The sequence below is a fragment of the Ipomoea triloba genome, chromosome 8, assembly GCF_003576645.1.
Source record: "Ipomoea triloba cultivar NCNSP0323 chromosome 8, ASM357664v1".
Classification (NCBI taxonomy): domain Eukaryota; kingdom Viridiplantae; phylum Streptophyta; class Magnoliopsida; order Solanales; family Convolvulaceae; genus Ipomoea; species Ipomoea triloba.
This window is the reverse complement of record NC_044923.1, coordinates 5,854,734-5,874,542: the sequence shown is the minus strand read 5'-3', so window position 1 is coordinate 5,874,542 and position 19,809 is coordinate 5,854,734. Positions and strand designations below refer to the sequence as shown.

The window sequence follows — 19,809 nt, the reverse complement described above, 5'->3', positions numbered from 1 at the left end:
TAAGCTACTATCTTATTTTGAGAATATTACCAAACAAAGCTTATAGTTTATTAGTAGCTTAAAATAAGCTATAAGCTCCTAAATAAGCTCTGTCAAACACAGCCGTAAGCTTCATTTGTCATTTATGTTGTAATGCAGGTTTGTTTGTAGCACGTGCATTTATATATGGGCGTGTCATGGTACTTATCACTGCAGCGACAATCGACATGGGCGTGTCGCTGTGGTGTTGTAACTTTGTCCCAATTGTAGTTAGGGGCACAGTTACAACACACCAGCGACACACTCGTGTACTCGACCCCAACCCTCTCCCGACTGATTCTAATCCTATTCCGCATCTGGTTGATTGTTCTAGGCTCGAACGTCCCCAACGCACTCATCCAATGATCCTAAGGTCCATGACTCGTGATTTCACATGTAACAAAGCCTTAATTGCTTGTGTTGACGACTCAAAACTCACGTGTCACTTTCAAGTTGTGAAAAAGTTCTGGATGGAGAATTTAATCAACAACACTTGGAAGTTGGTTCCACATGAACGAGATATGAATGTGATTAGATGCAAATGGGTTTATCGAATCAAAAGAAGAGCTTATGGTACAATTGAACGATACAAAACCAGTCTTGTTGCAAAAGGATTCAATCAGGTTGAAAGATAAGATTATTTTGACACTTTTAGTCTAGTTGTCAAACCAACTAGTGTAAAGTTTCTCTTATATCTTGTTATCACAAATGGTTAGCCTATCAGAATGTCTACATGAAGCAACTACCAGGGTACATTGGCAACAACTTTCCCACCCATGTATGCAAGTTGCAACAATCTCTTTATAGTTTGAAGCAGGCACCACATGCATGGTTCAAAAATCTTTATGATTGTCTGCTCTCAATTGGTTTCAAAGATGTTGATGACATACTAATTATGAGCAGCAGCAAGCCATCAACACTCTCTTGGTTTGTGTAACGGGCAAACTAGCTGACACTTTCAAAATTTGTAATATGGGACCACCGAGCTTCTTTTTAGGGGTTGAGACAGTACACAACAAGGGGATGTTTCTTATAGCACAATGGAAGTATATGCTAGAAATACTCAAAAGATTCGAGATGGAACACTACAAATCAATTTTCACACCGATTTCAATCAACAAGAAGCTAATTGCATCAAACTTCTCTCAACTGTATGATAATTCAACACAGTATCGCAACATTGGTGGGGCACTCTAATATCTCACAATCAATCGTCTAGATCTCTATTTTGTTGTCAACAAGTTTTGTCAATTTATGTAATTTCATACCAATGATCTCTGCATTACCCTAAACGTCTCATAATGTATGTTAAAGCTACTCTATATTATGGTCTTCAACTTATAAAGTCAGATTCATACGATATTCATGCATTATCGGACTCGAATTAGGTGGGCTGTCATGATGACCGCAAATCCACTAGTGGTCTTGCTTCTCTCTTTCTTTCTTTTCTTTTCTTTTTTTTTTTTTTCCTTTTTTTTTTCTTTTTGTTGGCAAATATCTAATCTCCTAGCTAGGCTTGCCGTGAGCAAAAGAAAATTGCAAGATCTTCAACAGAAGCGGATACAAGGCCATAGCTGATGTATTAACAGAAGTCACATGGTTAGTTGCTTTAATTAAAGAGCTTGGTCTTACTATGCAAAAACCACCTAAACTATAGTGTGGAAGTCTTGATGCTACCTATATGTGTGCGAATTGTGTGTTTCATGCACAAATAAAACATGTTAAAATTGACTACCATTTTGTTCGTGACAAAGCGACATAAAAAGAAATACAAGTGAATTTAATCTCCACAAAAGACCAGCTAGCAGACATCTTTACAAAGTCACTAACCACAATAAGATTCACTTATCTAAGGAACAAGCTCAATGTTCTCTCTATATAACTTTAAGCTTGAGCGGGCGTATTAAGACTCTATATTCTAGACAAACTGGAATTCACTCTCTCTCATAAATTATTAAATTATTAAGAGTATTACCATTTATCATTCATATACTGACTATAACTCTTTGTATCCTTATAAATACATCTCTTCATCATGAATTGATCAATAATAATATCATTCTTAGAACTATTGTTATGTTGTCATCTACACTTCAAGATGGAACATTTTCTTAAAAAATAATATTTTTCTTTAAATATTTTAATACATTATAAAATTGTTTATGTTATAGTTGACTCGTAAAAAAGTTAGTAACAACTTTTATTTATTTTTATGTCCAACACATGTAAATTGATACCCCATGTACCTATATATTGAACTGCCCATTTTATTTATATTAGTAAACTATTGTTTTCAATATTGTAAGTAAGTATGTGTATATATATATATATATATATATATATATATATATATATATATATATATGTACTAGTTTTTCTCATGCGCGATGCGCAAAAAATATGTGCCCAATATTAGTATTTTATATTAAAATTTTAAATATTTAAATTTTAATATAGTAAATAATAATAATAATAATAATGTAAAATATTTTTATAAATTGAATATTTATATTTTAAAAAATAACTAACATATAACTCTAATATTTAATGTGTATAAACTATTATTATTATTATTAAAGAAGATAAGAAAATATATGGTGGATGCATGTGCATAGTAAAAATAGTGGAAAAGATAACGGAAGTTATAATAGTAGGGGTATATTTGTCCAAAATATTATGTAGTACAACTTTTATAACATAATGTACAAAAAAACTTAACGGAAAAAACGAACATAAATGAGGGGTATAACCTTCATTCACATTTATTATTTTTTTAGATATATATATACACACATGACAAGTTAAATACTATATTTTTTTTTGTCCTCCCACTCAAAGTTTATTATAGTATGATGATGATGATGATGGATATACTTTTTTACTTGAAGTGTAATAAATTGACTTCCGGACAAAATTATAAAAAGTATGGTAAGAAAAGTATTTATTAATAATTCACATAATTAAAAAGAAATGAATTTGACCTTTTTTCTCATTATTTGATGTAGTTACCTCCATTTCAACGGAAAAAGCAGTGTGTCATGCTAAAGGCAAGCAGCAAAAATGAAAAGAGGTCACTGATGGCACTTTGGAAATGACCTATACGATTTAAATGCGGATAGTGTGCTCAAGTGTAATTGTGCGATAATAATGATACATAAGTGAACCAACTAATACATGCAATGGGACGAAACTGACGGGAGTGACGGGACCTCTTCCTAGTTCCGTCACATTGCGTGTATTAGTTAGTTCAATTAATAAGATTTAATTAAAATTATTTTAAATTTAAATTTTCATAGGAGTTCTATATTAATATATAAAATTTATATTTTTTTGAAACTATATTAAAAATATTATAAAACATAAAAAATTAATTTAAAAATAATTTAAAATATTAGTGAAAAAAAATTGATTTAACTAATGAATAGTAAACATGAAAGACAAAATAAGACAGAGAAAGTATTATTTATTAATTAAAAAATATAAATAAAAAAATATTTCTTTTATGTTCAATTGACGGTCATCTGACTACTTTTTTTTTTTTTTTTTAATTTCTTTTTTTATTTCTCTTTCCTTTCATTTTTTATATGGGCTGAAAATATCTGGAAAAAATCCACATGTAATATTCCACGTTCCACAGAGGCCTTATATAAAGTATAGAAAGTAGAAAGTAGAAAGTGCGCGGCCGGGTAGGTTCCTATTATACGAGTTAATTATTCGGGTCGGACCCGTCAACCAAAATTCTTCTGCAATACTGACACTATATGCATTCCTTACTGACTACTCTTCTTCTCGGAGAATAAAAGCTCAAAAACCATGGCCAATTTTCACGGATAAAGGTCAACCCCATCTCTCTCTATACTAAGGGTATCTCCCTCTTGAGCCATTGCCAATATAAAGGTGCTGTCTTCTCCTACTTTTCTTCACAATTTTTTATTGTTTTTTTTTTTTTTTTGAGTGTAAAAATACGTAAATTTATATTCGAATAGTCGATATAAGTATGATCTTTCCACTTTGCATTTTACTTTTTGAGTATTTTGTGTTGTTTATTAGCTTATAGTACTGGAATGGATGAATGGGTTGATCATTTTAGTGTGTATCACTGCCAATATAGTAAGCCATCTGTATATTTATTTCTGTAGTAGGTTGTGTTTTGGATATTACAGAATGTTTTATGCAGTAACGTTTCTTGATTGTTTGTTCAATGTAACTATTTAATGTTTTATTTTTGAAAGAAATTTGATTTTTTTAGCTTTATTAGTTGATTAAGTCTTTATAGAGGGTGGTTTCCTTGAATTTTACTTGAAGGGAGTTTATATACTATTTAGCTTACTGGGCTTGTAGATGTAAATTGTATGAATATGCTTGATTTTTCTTGGAACTCTACAACTGATTGAATTTGTCTTCCTTTATTGACACAGGAAGGCAATATTCAGAGAGAAAAATTAGTATTGATCAGTGGAAATTGTGTTAAATTAGGTGTGCGCTAAACAATGGAAACCGGAAAGTCTTCTGTTATTGTTTCGAAGAAGCCTACTCCTACACCCAAGTCTATAATACACCAGAAATTTGGTAGTACAGCTGTTTACAGAGTTGAGGAAATCCAAGATTACACTCAAAATGGATGTCCTGGTTTATGCATCTCACAGAAGGGTCCTTGTCTCTACCGCTGCACTCTGACACTTCCAGAATGCTCTATTGTCTCTGACATCTGTAAAAGAAAAAAGGATGCTGAGCAATCTGCTGCCGAGAAGGCCATAGAAAAGGTTATAAATTTTGTTTTGCTTTACTTCATCTACTGGTCAGATGTTTGAAGAAAGGGAGACAATTTTTAAGTTGTTTGTGAGCAATATTATTCATGTTTCAAAAATGTAAACACTTTCTAGGTTTGGTCTCAGTAACTCCTAAATGTGCAATGGAAGTTTAATGCATTTGCAGTTCTTCCAGATTTCTGAACTCTCCATTGTAGTTACATTGAACTATTTTTTACTCCATGGACTTGAAAGAATTCAAAACCAATCTAGATAAAGTAAAATTCAGACTCAGTAACATTCAAATCATTCAAGATTGTAATATTGTTAGGTGAGGATATTGAACCTGTGTGCTGAAACTAAGTGCCAGTTAAAGGCTTTTCCAAATAACATCTTGGATAAAATCTAAGGAAATGTTACTTTCTTGGATTGATTTGCTTCTTTGCTGTGCATTTCTTGATGCATTATGTCAGTGTCAGGGACCTTTGTTGCTCATTGATATTTCATGTGCTGCAGCTTGGCATTAATCCAAATAAAGATAATCCTACTCCAGAGGAAGCATGGGGTCAATTAGTCAATCGCCTATCGTATTTGTTCTCAGATGAGGTATGTGGTTTACTGTAAGTCACCATGAAATGTTGGATGTTGGGAAGAGCAAATAAATGTTAGGGTGCATTTGGTTTAGGTTATGAGAGTCCCAATTTCACATTTTTTGGAAATCTCGCTTTATCTAAGAATTTGGGAGGAATGGGATTCTTAGGAATGTGAGTATGTGACAAAAAAGAACTACGAAACCATTTCTGGAATCTCACATTCCCGGGAACCAAATGAGGGCATATAACATTCCCTTAGGAAATGAGAGATAATTGAACACATAACTTGAACCAAATGCACCCCTATTGTAATATACATAATCTTACCTGTTAATGACAACCCTCACATACCTGGTGGCAAACTTGTTGGGTAAAAATAAAAAACAAACAACAACTGTTAATAATGGTTGATAAATTCAATGCAATTTTTGTTATCACATATTGTCAAGCTAATAAAAAAAAGACTGACATTTGCTACCCCTCCTCTTCCCATTTGTTGAAGTTCCTTTCTTCAGTGCATCCAGTTAGTGGTCACTTAAGAGCTGCATTACAGAGAGAGGGTCACCTTAATGGTTTTGTTCCAGTATCTGCAATTGCTGTCTATGATGCAAAGATTTGTAGCTTATGCAAATACATTAAACCTGAGGTTGAGTCAAATATTTTGTTGGTGATGGAACTTATTCATAGGGCAGCTGAAAAATTAGGTGGTTCTATGCTCTTCTCTGAAGACCATCTTTCACTGAAGAAGTTGAATGCATACCCTCCTGAGACTATGCAATCCTTATTAAAGTCTGAATCTGGCATGGGTGAAAGCATTCCAATTGAGGTGATACGAATTCCATCTTCCCTCAAGAAGACTGTAGAACCTATGATCCTTAATGCCTCTGTCAATGGCTATTACCTGGATGTTATTGCATGTGAACTAGGGTTAAGGGATGCTTCTAAGGTTCTGATTTCTAGGTGAGCTCTCTATCACTTTCCTGTTAGCCTTTGCCATGGGCATCTAACTCTTTATTTCTTGTTATGATGGTATCTATTAAGAAAAAGTAAAAAGGCTACTCGTTTGGCCATGACATGATGATCTTTGCAAGTTGCAAACATAAATTTCTTTCATGCACTCGATGATATTTGTTATTTTACCAAAGTATTTTTTCCTTGCAGGACTCTTGGCAGAGCTTCCTCAGAGATGAGGCTATATTACTGTATTCCCAATGCTAAAACACTTAGCCAATTATCTCAGTGTCATACCAATCAAACTGGTCAACTTGAAGGAGCATTTAATGTCAGGGCAAGCTACTTATGTGGTCAAGATATATGTGGTGATGCAATTTTGGCATCTCTCGGGTACACATGGAGGTCTATTGATCTTTTTCATGAAGCTGTGTCCTTACGTACATACTATAGGTACTCAAGTTGGCTTCCTTTCGGTTTATGTCAGCCTAATTCTGACGAAGTCAATCTTTACTTGCATATCTGAGATATTTCAGAAGCATGTGAACTACCACACTACAGAATGGACTTCTGCATGGCTTTATCATAAATTATTAACTTATGGATTTGCTGAATCTTCTTTTATTCTCTATTCTTTCCTAGGTTGCTTGCCTCTAAGATACCTAGGGGAATTTACAAGTTATCAAGGGAGGCAATAATTGCGGCAGAACTGCCTGCAGTATTCACCATACGGAGCAATTGGAAAGGTTCCTTTCCAAAAGAAATCCTTACTGTATTCTGCCGCCAGCATCGACTATCTGAACCTATCTTTCTATGTAATTCCTTTGAATCACAACCAGCTTTGCAGGGATCACCTGATTCAGGTGGAGATAAAACAAATGGAAATGATCAACCAACGGTACCTATTGTAGAATATAAGTGTGTAGTCAAGATTTTATCCAAGTGTCAGGATTTGATTATACAGTGCTCACCAAAACAGTCTTATAAGAAAGAGGCTGATGCAATAGAGACTGTTGCTTTGAAAGTCCTTTCTTGGTTGAATTTATTTTTTGTTATACTAGATTTGTCCGCGGAAACTGTTACCTCTGCTTCCAAGGAACTTGATATCCTTATTTATCCCCAGCACTTTCTTAAGGAGTTTGCTACATGCCTGTCTGTGCATTACCAGTTTCAGAGCATCGGAACACAGTCCCGCAGTTTCTTGGCCTACGATTACATGAATCAACAGAATAACAAGCTGGTAGATAAGGTATCTTCTGTGAAGATAGGGGGTCGTGACTCTGGAGTTACTCCGTCTACTGGTGCTTTAGTTTGTATAAGTTATAGCATATCTTTGGTTGCCAAAGGGGAATGCACAAAGGAATATATTGAGAGCAGTGAGGAGTTTGAGTTTGAGATTGGCTGTGGCGCTGTTTTGCCTCTTCTAGAGGCAGCTGTTACACAGATGTCTGCTGGTCAGTCTGCATGGATTAATATGGAGTTGCCTCCTGATGAGTTCATTCTAGCAGCAGCTGGTGATTCTGATACTATTGTTACATTATTGTCAACAGGTACATTAACAATTCAATTTTACTTTTAGGATATGTTTTTTGTCGGGAAAATTGCACTTTTCGTCCGTAAGTTATAGGGTAATTGTAAGATTTGTCCCTACTTGTTGGTCGTGCTCACTTATCGTCCCTAAGCTATAACTGACGTTGCAAATTTTGTCTTTTTTTTTTTTTTCTAATAGGTCGAGCTCACTTCTCGTCCCTAAGCTATAACTTACGTTGCAAATTTCGTTCCTAATGTTTTCCTCTTTCTTTGACAGGAACGTGCTTTCTGGAGTGTGTAGTAACTTTGCTGCGGGTGACAGTACCCTTGGAGGACAGAATGGAGCAGGCTTTATTTAAACCTCCTCTATCAAAACAACGCGTTGAATATGCATTGCAACACATTAGACAATCATGTGCTGCGTCTTTGGTAAAGTTTTTCAATGTGATTAATTGATTAAAATCTCTTAAAATTTTAAATTAGAGTTTAAAATTTGGTTGAAGTGCAGGTTGATTTGGGTTGTGGCTCTGGAAGTTTATTGGATTCTCTATTAGACTATCCAAGTTCTTTGGAGAGGATTGCTGGTGTCGATCTTTCACATAAAGGTCTTGCCCGTGCAGCAAAGGTCAGCATTTAGATCTACTTTATAGTGGCTCTACTTCTTAAATTCTTCTATTCTAAATCCATGCTTTTCTTGTTTGTTGTGCTTGATGCATATACTATGTAGTGCGGAAACAAGAATTTCAAAAAATATAAGAAACGAAACTCGGGCAAAACATGCAAATAATAAATATAGGGGGTATATTTTTCCGACACAAACGCAACTTGTCTAAATATATAAGTTCGCAAATTGAAGGGGGCTAATGTCTTCTCATATTGTTTCCGACACAAGAAACACATTTATATTTTTCCCTGTTTTGGAATCGATGAAACTCATTTTGAAAATGTTTCTATGTTGTTTCCTAATTAATCAAAAGTTGAGGCTGCACTAAGGGAAAAAGGCGAGGCTAAATTGAGTTTGAACAATAGATTTGTTGAATGAATACATTAATTTTGTTGAAAAAAGGTTCTCCATGGTACAAGACTACAAGTGCTTGTAAAAGATGCATGACAGAAGCGACTTTCTCTGTAAACTCTTCAAATTGAGTTTGAACTATAGATTTGTAAAATGAATATGTACCATATTTTATTTTTTGAAAAAAAAAAAGGTTCTCTCCGTGATACATGCGCTTGTATTCCTTGTAAGATGCTTGATAGAAACAACTTTCTGTCTGTATAGTTTTTATCTAAACTTAATCATGTTTAAATACACTTACTCTTGGCGATTTACAATGCAGATACTCCATACGAAACTGAATGCAAGTATGGATACTGAACCATCGATTAACAAAGTTGAGTCTGCTGTCCTATTTTATGGTTCCATTACAAATTTTGATTCTCGCCTACGTGGATTTGATATTGCAACCTGCTTGGAGGTAATGAGATCTTGAGCTTAAAAGTTCTCCCAACTTTTTGTTATTCTTTCTGCTAGAGATTACATAGCAAGCAAGGTTGCAAAGATCGCTAGTCGTTCCTCGGGCGGTGCCAATTAATTGGCGCCTAGGCACCCTTTATATATATATATATATATATAAATAATTTAATTGTTTTTTTTTTTTTTTTAATTTTTTTAAGACTTGATAATTATAAACTATTTAATGCTTTAATAGTTAATACTAAAATATTAACCTAAAAAACATCTAGAATTGTAAATTATATAAAGATTTAAAGAATCAAAACACAATTCCACAAAGTCGCGACTCACAAAGTATCAATATTAGAGTAGGTGATTTCAATTTTTTTTTTTTTTTTTTTTTGGGGTTTGGGACTAATTTGAACGATATGGGGTTATTTTGCTCAAAATGATGTCGTTTTGAGCGAAATAACTCATTAAAAAAAAAAAACGAAACAATAGCTAATTGGTTACCTAGGCCACCTAGACGACTGCCTAGTTTGCCGTGGCCTAGTTGGTGCCTAGGCCGCCTAGAACACTGATTACGGTAAAATTCTAGCCGGCCGGCCAGCGCTTAAGCGCGATTTTTGCAACACTGATAGCAACTAAGACTCTTGGGTAGGATGCACATAGTAGAACATAAGCTCCAGTAGACCCATAGATCATGGAACAAATAGGGTGGGTAGGCCCAAGCACCACGCTACATGTATAGACGCAAACCCCCCTCGTTACCGTATGTGCGACTCTCACCACATACGGCTCACACAAGGACTCCTAAATCCATCCGGGGCTGTGAAACTTTTAGTTTACTCCCTCTATGACCCATTCTGTGTCAGCGGGCCACCCAGTACACTGCTGCAACTCCTCTCTCCCTAATTTTTTATGAACTCCATTTCCTTGACATGATCATGACTACATTCTCTTATTGAGCGTAAAATTATCCAATAACTCATCCTTCTTTATATTTCATTATGTGCATCCACGTTTATGATTTTCTTCTCTTTTCAATCATGAAAGTTTGACATTTGGTTTACTATAGGTCATTGAACACATGGAAGAAGATGAGGCTTGTATATTCGGGAATGTTGTACTTAGCACGTTTTGTCCACGCATTCTTATTGTCTCGACCCCAAATTATGAATACAATCCAATTCTCCAGAGATCTACTCTTCAAAGCCCGGAAGAGGAACGAGATGAGAATCAGGCATGTAAATTCCGCAACCATGACCACAAATTTGAGTGGACAAGAGAGCAATTCGGCCACTGGGCAACTGACCTAGCTCTGAAGTATAACTATAGTGTTGAGTTCAGCGGAGTTGGTGGGGATGGTGATAAAGAACCAGGGTTCGCCTCCCAAATAGGGGTCTTTAGAAAGAAAGACGAGGAATTCTTGATAACAGATGCTGCTGAAAGTTATGAAGTTGTATGGGAATGGAATAGGAGTAGTAATTCATGATCTGCACTCTAAAATCTTTGGGCTTACAATGCCTTCTTTTGCTACATTTTTAGTCAAACCATATGTATGGTAAAATTGGTCTCTAAGCCCCCCTCTTCCCCTACCCCCCACTGTAAAACAGTTACATTTTGGTGGCTCTAAGTGCTAATGTATGAACTTTTTCTACCGGCACAAACACGGTGTGGTCCTAGTTGATGAAATTTATGGAAAGCTATATGCTAGTTTATCAGTTTTTCATTTCTTTAAATTTCCAAATTCATTTTCATAATCTAATTTTAGGGAATTTTAAAAACAATTTGAATTAGAGAAAGCCAAAGGCAATAGCTGAAGAAAAAAAAAAGTAGAGATGGAGGTCAACAATTTCTCCACTTCTCCAAAAAAATAAAATAAAAATTGAGAACATTTACCTAGTTTATAAATTGAATGAAATAACAAGAAAATGTATTCTCTACTAAATACATACATGTTATTATCTCAATGTAAAACTCATGATTTTTTTTCTCAAGTAAATGGGGGTATTTGGTAATACTTTATCAACCAATTTTTAATTTATATGACAAATTTTAACCATTTAACTTGTAAATATGCTTCTCTCTCAAAAAAAAAAAAAACTTGTAAATAGGTTACAAGAGGTTTATATACATAAAAGAACAAAATAGGTCCACTGACCCAACCTATCCGTCCAACCAATAGACTGAGGTTGATTGATCAATAGGTGTGAATTATATTACCATTTAGTTAACATCTTACCACACTTTGATACCTAAAATTTTTCCCTTTCTCTACTTTAAACAACATTTTTTGGTCTTTGCGTTCTAGCCCAACTTTATTTCTCGACTCAATTTAGGCAAAAAAACATTACCCCTAAACTTCGATTATTACTAGAACCAATTAACCCTCGAATCTCCCCTTCATGCCCTAATTGACATTAGGACCATCTGACCATGTCACATGGCTCCATTAAAAAAAAAACTTATTTTAAAATTTATATTTAACACTACAAAAATTAAGAATAATTTAATAAATAAAATACTCTGTAATTATTTTACAAGTTACATGCAGATAGTAAATAATTAATTTATCAAATGCTTTCTTATAAACAACTAATACTATCTTATGGTCTGCTAATACAAACACCTCACTGCCAAACATTCCATTTTTATTTTGAGATATACCCATACTAAAAAGATAGACAATTCACAAATAAAATAAAATAAAATGGTGGGAATATAAATAATATAATGTAAACAAATAAAAGCATTCGAAGAGCAAAATCGAAATAAATAAATAAATAAATGCATTCCACTAAGTTATTCCAACCCCTACGGCCGCCGGCGACCACTAGTGCTACCTGCCGCGGAGTTGCATTTGCTTCGCCGCATTTATTTCCGGAAAGCCACAGAAACTTTTACGGCGGCGGCGGCAACTCTTATTGTCTTCTAGGAAGCAGAAAGAGAGCGAGGACCACTAATTATAACAATAAGAACCGAAATCACTGCTACATGGATTCCAACGGGCTTGACTCGGACGGGCGTGAGTTCAGAAATGCAGAGGAGATGTGGAGAGAAGAGGTGGGAGAGGAAGGCAGCAAGTCTCAGTGGTACGGCACCGCCATTCGTTATTGGGAGGCAATAATCTCTCATCTCTCCCTCCTTCTCTCTCACTATATCGTATATATACATATTGAGTTCTACTACACGAATTCCCAAATTCTACTCCCTCACTTTTACTTCATGATATACAAACAAGGATTGGATAATTTCATCGTGTGGATCTCAGGAAAAATGTTTACATCAAAAATGTATGAGAGGAGTAGAAGTTGGGAGTAAAAAATGGGAGTTCATGTAGTATTTTCCATACATGTTTTGGTTTGTAAGCTTTATAATTATGATTATTGAGTATTAGCAGAAGGTGGACGCAACTGTTGACGGAGTGCTGGGCGGTTATGGGCATGTGAATGATGCCGATGTAGCTGCAAGCGATGCATTTCTCACTAGCATTTTGGCTGAGAGGTTTCCAGCTCAGAGGGACGCCCCTACTGCTGCAAGGCCATCTCGCCACCTTGTTGCTCTTGGTAGCTTTTGCTGTCTGTTTTTGTGCATTTATACCACTTCAGTATTGGTTTGTCAAAATTTGTGTATGGTGTATGAAGAGAAAAATTTCGTCTCTTGTTCAAACAATACTGATTTAAGTGTCAACAAATTTAGATTCCAAGTTTCCGGAAGCATTCTTGACTACCCTCTGGTGTGGGATAGGCATTTTAATATATGTATTTGAGTGCTGAACTAATAGTTTTGAGTTTCTGTACATGACGTAATTTTTTAGCTGCCATTTTTGTTGAGTAAATTGACTTTCTTTGCAATTCTGCAGATTGTGGCTCAGGAATTGGAAGGGTCACCAAGAATCTACTTTTAAGGCATTTTAATGAGGTAAATATTTAAAAATTGTTGCTTTTTCCCTCATGGTAACATGACATTGATCAACTTATGGAGATCAAAGCATTTCTAAAATGGCTAACAAAACCTTTAGTTCATTAGAAAATGTTCAACAAGCCACCCGCTCATATCAAGCCAATATCCAATTTGAACTTCTTCTCACAGTGCTTTCTTGTTTTTGTTTGTTTGTTTGCTTTTTGTTGTTGTTGTTGTTGTTGTTGTTCTTTCTTCCTAATTATCCATTAATTTCATTGGAGAAAACATTAGTTGAAGTTGGGTTTCAAAATCAAATAGTGGAGAGTTGGAGAGAGGATTAATCATTTGAAAGGGACTTACTCTTATTTAGCACATCAATCTTGCATGGCCCTCTTAAGGTTATTAGTTATTACATCTTTATCTTTCTTTTTCTCAAATTCCTATGGGAGAAATGTACTCTTGGAATGCATAATCCACAAATTCCTTTTGAAGGGGTGTGGTGAGTGAGAGGATGGACATATGTCTGTTTTTTAATTTTCTTCTAATAAGTAGAAATGGCCCTTGGAGCAATTTTTAATGTTTAACTCTGTTTAATAGTTTCAACATTAGGGTAGAAGAATAATACAGGGGGTGAAATGGGAGGGGCAGTATTGGGTGTAGAAACTTAAGAAGAAAACAAAGAAAAACAAAATCAACCCTTTACAACAATGACAAACCAAATGTGTCAATGAGAGCTGAATTTTAGCAGTCTGCCAGAGCTGAATTTTAACTGGGAGAGACAACTCCAGTGTAAACCTCCATGAAATACTTGCTTGGGGATTAGGCTCTGTGGTGTAGTGTGAGCATAGGGATATTGGTCTTTAGAGTGAATATTGTAACTGGTTAAATCACTAAGACTTGAATGAAGTGGCCTAAATTTTTTATTTTTATTTTTTATATTGCTTTTATCACCAGATCATCAAGTTTAACTTTTGAGAGGCAATTGTTTACAAATGATACTGATGCATGCTATGCCACAAGTTTGTTTTGCATTTTTGCAATCTGAATCTGTTTTTTTTTTTTTAATAAATAAATAAATCCAGGTTGACCTTCTTGAGCCTGTACCACATTTTCTGGAAGCTGCTCGTGTGAACTTGGCTCCTGAAAATTTAACTGTGCCTGAGATGCACAGAGCTGCCAACTTCTATTGTGTTCCACTTCAGGTAGTGTGCTAAGGTTGTGCTTATCGTCTTAAACCACTACTAGACAATTTTAATCACATAGGTTATATCTCTATCATTGTCATATTTCATCAATGGATGATCGTGTTGATACTACAGGAAAATGTAATCCTTACCTCCATTGATCCATTCTATATATTATACTGATCCTGATACTTTACTACAAGTGAACTTTCATGGAAGCAGACACACATGCATATACATATATTGTTAGGAAACTAATTTTATGATCTGATAAGTCATATTTAATTCCAGGTAATGATTAGACCATAGGAATATCTCTAGTTTTCTATATTCAGAGCCAGACACAACACTTAAAAAGCAAATTAGAGTACTATGTGCTTAAAGACTTTCTTTTGAAGAATTTTACACCCCTTGTTACTACTTTTGATTGCTTGTTTGTTGATTTTTAATCTATTCCTAGGACAAACTGACAAAGCCAACACTTATCCTGTTTGCTGAACTATGAACTGAGCATTTTGTTCTTGGATACTTGAATGTGAAAGGACATTATGATTTTTTCTTGCTAGTGTTTAGTGATCTGTTACTCAATTTGTTTCTTTTGTTTTGGCTTCATTTAGGACTTCACTCCAGATGCTAGAAGATATGATGTGATATGGGTGCAATGGTGTATTGGCCACCTTGCTGATGATGACTTCATCTCATTCTTCAAGAGAGCAAAGGTAAAGAAATCCTATGAGATCTAGGACTTGCAAGTTGCATCTAATATAGCCGGTTCTTATGAAACTTTATGTTGTTTATCAGTTTATGACAAAAACACAATGGAAACATTATGCAGTTTTTTGAGGGAATATGAATTCCAAAATCCATTTTCTTTCTTCCATTTGTTTAAACTTTATTATAAATCCAATTGTTTGTGGGACTGGCCACTATGAAGTTGTTTGGTTGGTTGAGGTTGATTGATGGTATAGGGGAATGGAATAAATGGTTCACACATCCTTTGTTTGAGGTTGGAAGTGAGAGACAGTCATGCTGGTAAATGTTTAGTAAGAGGAAACTTAATGTCATTTATACTCTTAATTTAAGACAATTTTTTCATGGGAAATTTTTTTTACATTCCTCAAGGATAAGAAGCAATATAAAATGACATATGCCTCTATGGAATGGAGTTGCAGTTCCTAACACCTGCATGTAAAAGGAAGCTCTATATTTGATCCAATTTTGGCATAATCCTGTCCCCCAAGTCTTAATTTGAAGAATCTACTTAGTGGTTTTATTTATTTATTTTAATTTATTTTATTTTTGTTTCAGCCTTATTTCATGTAATGTGACTGTCCATAAAGGGTCACTAGGGGTTGCGACATAAATATATTAAATAAGACCACAATTTGTATCTTAAAGACATTTTTACATATTTGTATTTTCTTTTACTTTTCCACAGAAAACAGAGATAGATATGCTACCTTGTTTTCATTGTTAAAAAAAACTGAGTTTTACCAATAATATATCTACTTACTGATTCTTTTTCCAGATTGGCCTTAAACCTGGTGGTTTTTTTGTTCTGAAGGAAAACATTGCTAGAACAGGTAGCATCTTTAAACCCTTTGCTTTCTTTGTCCTTTGTGTTATGTACCTAGTTAGAATGTCATATACAAGTTTTTGCTTTCTGAGATAAATCTATATTTCAGGTAATATATTCATGGTATGATGTTGAGCTTCATTGACTGTTGATATGATCTGGTTCATTATGTTTAGCCCATTAGCTTAAAATACATTTCATCTCTGCTTCAGCTCATATGGTTGTTAATAAAGTAGTGCTTAGACCAAAAGAATGAGGGTTCCCCCCCCCCCCCCCCCCCCTTTTTTTTATAATTATTTTTCAATTGATTAAAACAGAAGCTGTTATCAGGGTGGTGCCATAACTGTTTACATAGTCCCGTATTCAATAACTTGTAGGCTAATAAATAGATATTGGATTGAGCCGAAAGGGTCACAAGGCGGGGTTTACTCACACCCGAAAGGGTTGTGGGGTTTCCCTTGTCATCCAAAAAAAAAGGGATTGGATTCCCTCTTATTTCTTGGACTTGCTATTGGGTACCTTAGGCTAAAGCAAGCAAATTAACAAGGTTATAATTGGTGTCTTAGCAAGGTTTTTAGCAGACATGGGGATCATTCATTTACTGGAGTGCTTTAAGTGGGCATGAAAAGTGGATGATGGTTTTGACTGTGGAGGTTGTGAAACCAAATTGGACATTTGGGCTATTAGGTTCTTTACAAACAGAGGTAGGGATACTGCTGGAAACTAGTCATCTAGATTCAAGAGTGTTATGGTTTCAGAAGAGTAGTATTTTTAAGAGTTGGATTCTATTGAGAAAGTGAGAAACTGTTACTTGCACTGTTTTTGGGTCTAGTTGAGCAAACTTTTAGCTTAAGTTTTGATACTTGAATTCAATTCCTGAAAATAAAATAGATGTTAATCACTAAATAAATTTAGTCTCTCAAGAGCAGAAATCTCCAAATTCTTAAGAAATATATGTATAAAGCTGGCGTCATTTGACAAAATTGAATGCTTCGAAATGAAATACAAATACTAGCCCTGGTTGAGGAGCCAATGCAGAGTTTCTTTGAAAAATTAACGCTTAACCCATTGGCCCATTTTCCTAAGTCTATGCAGCTTTGAGGAAAATAGTTATGACATTCTCTTTCAGGATAAATACTTTTTTTTTTTTGGTGAGGAGGATAAATATTAATATTTCAAGACAAGTATGATTTCATCATAATCAGGACTTCTGTATTTTGTGTCTTTGACTTATTGTTGTTTGTTTGGAGTGTACTAATGTGAAAGTGGCTTTGGACATTTTGCCTTTTTTCTGTACTAAGCATTATGTCTTCTTGGATGCAAAGAACTATGTCTTGAACCCAAACTTTAATTCTTTATAATTTTTTAATTTTTTAATTTTAATTTTTAAAACCTATTGATCTTGTGAAGAGTATTGTAAATTTACTACGTTATACTAACTGGGTTTCACACCTCAAGGATTTGTATTGGACAAAGAAGATAAGAGCGTCACCAGATCAGATCAATATTTCAAGGATCTCTTCAATCAATGTGGACTATACATTTATACAATGAAGGTATGCCTGGATCATTATGACATTCCATGTGTTGGGTAGTCACTGCTGCATCAACGTGTGATATGAAAAACACAAAAAGCTTGAAATTAATCTGATACGCTGACCTTGTGCTCTACACTGCCCTGTTAAGTCTATATAGTATATGCTTGTTAAAACTCTACGATAATATTCCATTTGAATGAGCAGTTAGGCAGAATTCTCTAGGCAACATGGCAATCAAATAACTAAATTGTTCCTGTGATATGTTTTGAGTTTTGCATGGAAAATTTGATAATAATGGTCTGCTAAAACTGATTTCTAAAGTTATTGTGATAATAATAGTCTGCTAAAATTGATATTTAATAATAATGGTCTTGTGACATGTTTTAAGCATAATAATGTGCGTGTATAGCTCTTTTCATTTGTTTTAAGGATTTTCCTTCACTGAAAAAGGGGTAAATCACTAAATCATAAATGAGCTTTTTCATGGTGTTTACTAATCTGACATGAACCTGCCCAATTGCAGGATCAAAAAGGGTTCCCTGATGAATTATTTGCTGTAAAGATGTATGCATTGACAACTGAGATGCCAAGACGACCCACCGCTAAATCTAAATCTAAGCGGCTGTCTAATAGACCTGCCATCATCAAGTGAAGAATATGATCTCGGCTATCTGAAATTATGCTTTTTCTCTGGATGCAATTTTGAGTGGTTTCAACTTACTCTTTGACCATCTCTCTAATATAAGGGAGGTTACTAATTGGGAAGTCTGCTACAAACTTTTACTGAAAATAACATTTCTTTTATGTATTGGAGTCTTGAAGATTAGAAGCATGGCTTGTTTTAAATATGAGACTGACCCTTGATGGTAGTGAAGTATTATTATTCTATGAATATGAACATTAAAGTTGTGTGAATTATTATTATTTGATGAACATTCAAGTTGTGTGAATATTATTTGGTGAACGTTCAAGTTGTGTCACTTGTGTGAATGATTATTATTTGATGAACAGTCAAGTTTTGATTTACGAACAAAATATAATATAATATAATTAGGGGGTTCATTTGGTTTATTTCGAATTGAATTAATCGATTGTTCAATTTGAAAAAATCAATTACTACACTCTTCAAAAAAAAATCAATTACTAAAGTGATGTATCTACTTTTAAATTAAAGAATATATTTATTAAAGTGTGGTGCACAACATTGTTAACATTAGGTTGGAATCCAATCGCCTTTTAATTCGACCTAGTATTAGATCACGAAAGTAACATGTTAGTCCCTTTAATTGGTGTTGGTAATTATGAAACTTGATGTTAAGTTTGACTCCCGTTTAATCTATAAACTTGACATTTCAATTGAATGTCACATCACTCCAAGTCCTACCTTTGTTATTTGATTATTTACTCATGTTCTTTGTTTTCCCCAATTTCATATCATTGCTTAGCTTCCATTGACTTCCCTTTTCCTTGTGTCTTTATGCTTTTCGAAAAGCATGCCTAAATTCCATCCTAGTGATTTAGTGAAATATAAAAACAAATTATTTTTGTTTGGTCCACCTAGGAGGTTAGGACGGATCACCCACGACACCAATACCTTTGACACCACTAGCCATACAACCAAACAAGGTGTTGGCCGGTTGGTTGGGTTTGCAGGCTGGGTAAGCAGCCCATGGGAGAAAAGAAAAAAAAAAACAGTTATGGTTGTGCTTGCATGCTGAGTAGGTAGCCTGAGGGAGAAAAAAATATCATTTCTTATGCTAGCCTAGGTTGGGTTGGCGACCCAAGAGAAAAAAATGATTATGGTTGGGCTCGCAAGTTGGGTAGGCAACCCAAGGGAGAAAAGAAAAAAAGAAAAAGAAAAAAAAAGAGTATCATTCTTATTGTTGGGCCCGCAACACATGGTAGACAGCTAAGAGAAAACAAACACTTGGTTATGCTCACAAGTTGAGTAAGCAACCCAAGGGAGAAAAGAAAAAGAAAAACATTGATTTTCTCATTGTATCTACTTTGTAAAATATCGTAGGTACGTACCAGGCGCAATTTCATAGCAGCAGATGTGTTCCTAGTCTTAATATCAGGATGTACATGGGAGCCATTGTTTTTCTCTCAGAAAGCACACTGTGTAATTGTTCTATTCAAATAGTTCCATACATTATAGTGATAGAGAATGTACATATACTTGTAGGTAGGACTCTCAACCGGTATTAATTCTCTGTCGATAGATGCGAAAAGTAATATAAATCGATGAGTCAAGCCGTAATCGAAATGCCAAACATTGTAAATAATTATTGCAAATTGAATTAACCAATAGG

The 19,809-nt window shown here is 34.6% G+C and overlaps 2 protein-coding genes across 3 annotated transcripts; both read left to right on the top strand.

The window, feature by feature from the left end:
* Positions 1-3,688: 3,688 nt before the first annotated feature.
* On the top strand, positions 3,689-11,017 carry LOC116028068 (small RNA 2'-O-methyltransferase). 2 transcript variants are annotated; one of them, XM_031269862.1, is made up of 10 exons: positions 3,689-3,915; positions 4,495-4,781; positions 5,283-5,372; positions 5,862-6,319; positions 6,521-6,763; positions 6,953-7,860; positions 8,118-8,269; positions 8,349-8,465; positions 9,178-9,315; positions 10,372-11,017. In XM_031269862.1, exons 2-10 carry the CDS (start codon positions 4,509-4,511, stop codon positions 10,786-10,788), a joined length of 2,796 nt encoding a protein of 931 aa, XP_031125722.1. In that variant the 5' UTR covers positions 3,689-3,915; positions 4,495-4,508; the 3' UTR covers positions 10,789-11,017. The 2 variants fall into 2 exon arrangements, with proteins under 2 accessions (XP_031125722.1, XP_031125721.1); XM_031269861.1 differs by having other exon boundaries at positions 3,690-3,915; positions 4,437-4,781.
* Positions 11,018-12,084: 1,067 nt separating this feature from the next.
* On the top strand, positions 12,085-18,462 carry LOC116026654 (alpha N-terminal protein methyltransferase 1). Its single transcript, XM_031268003.1, has 8 exons — positions 12,085-12,416; positions 12,697-12,862; positions 13,159-13,217; positions 14,282-14,401; positions 15,001-15,102; positions 15,912-15,966; positions 17,418-17,515; positions 18,021-18,462. The coding sequence occupies exons 1-8, from the start codon at positions 12,291-12,293 to the stop codon at positions 18,147-18,149; spliced, it is 855 nt and encodes a 284-aa protein (XP_031123863.1). The 5' UTR covers positions 12,085-12,290; the 3' UTR covers positions 18,150-18,462.
* Positions 18,463-19,809: the final 1,347 nt, after the last annotated feature.

Bases quoted from the DNA above. Each gene is read 5' to 3' on its own strand.
- LOC116026654 (XM_031268003.1), top strand. From the start codon at position 12,291: ATGGATTCCAACGGGCTTGACTCGGACGGGCGTGAGTTCAGAAATGCA. The intron at 12,417-12,696 runs GCAATAATCTCT...GAGTATTAGCAG, and splicing joins CCGCCATTCGTTATTGGGAG to AAGGTGGACGCAACTGTTGA. The intron at 17,516-18,020 runs GTATGCCTGGAT...GCCCAATTGCAG, and splicing joins TATACATTTATACAATGAAG to GATCAAAAAGGGTTCCCTGA.
- LOC116028068 (XM_031269862.1), top strand. From the start codon at position 4,509: ATGGAAACCGGAAAGTCTTCTGTTATTGTTTCGAAGAAGCCTACTCCT. The intron at 8,466-9,177 runs GTCAGCATTTAG...TTTACAATGCAG, and splicing joins GTCTTGCCCGTGCAGCAAAG to ATACTCCATACGAAACTGAA. The intron at 9,316-10,371 runs GTAATGAGATCT...GGTTTACTATAG, and splicing joins ATATTGCAACCTGCTTGGAG to GTCATTGAACACATGGAAGA.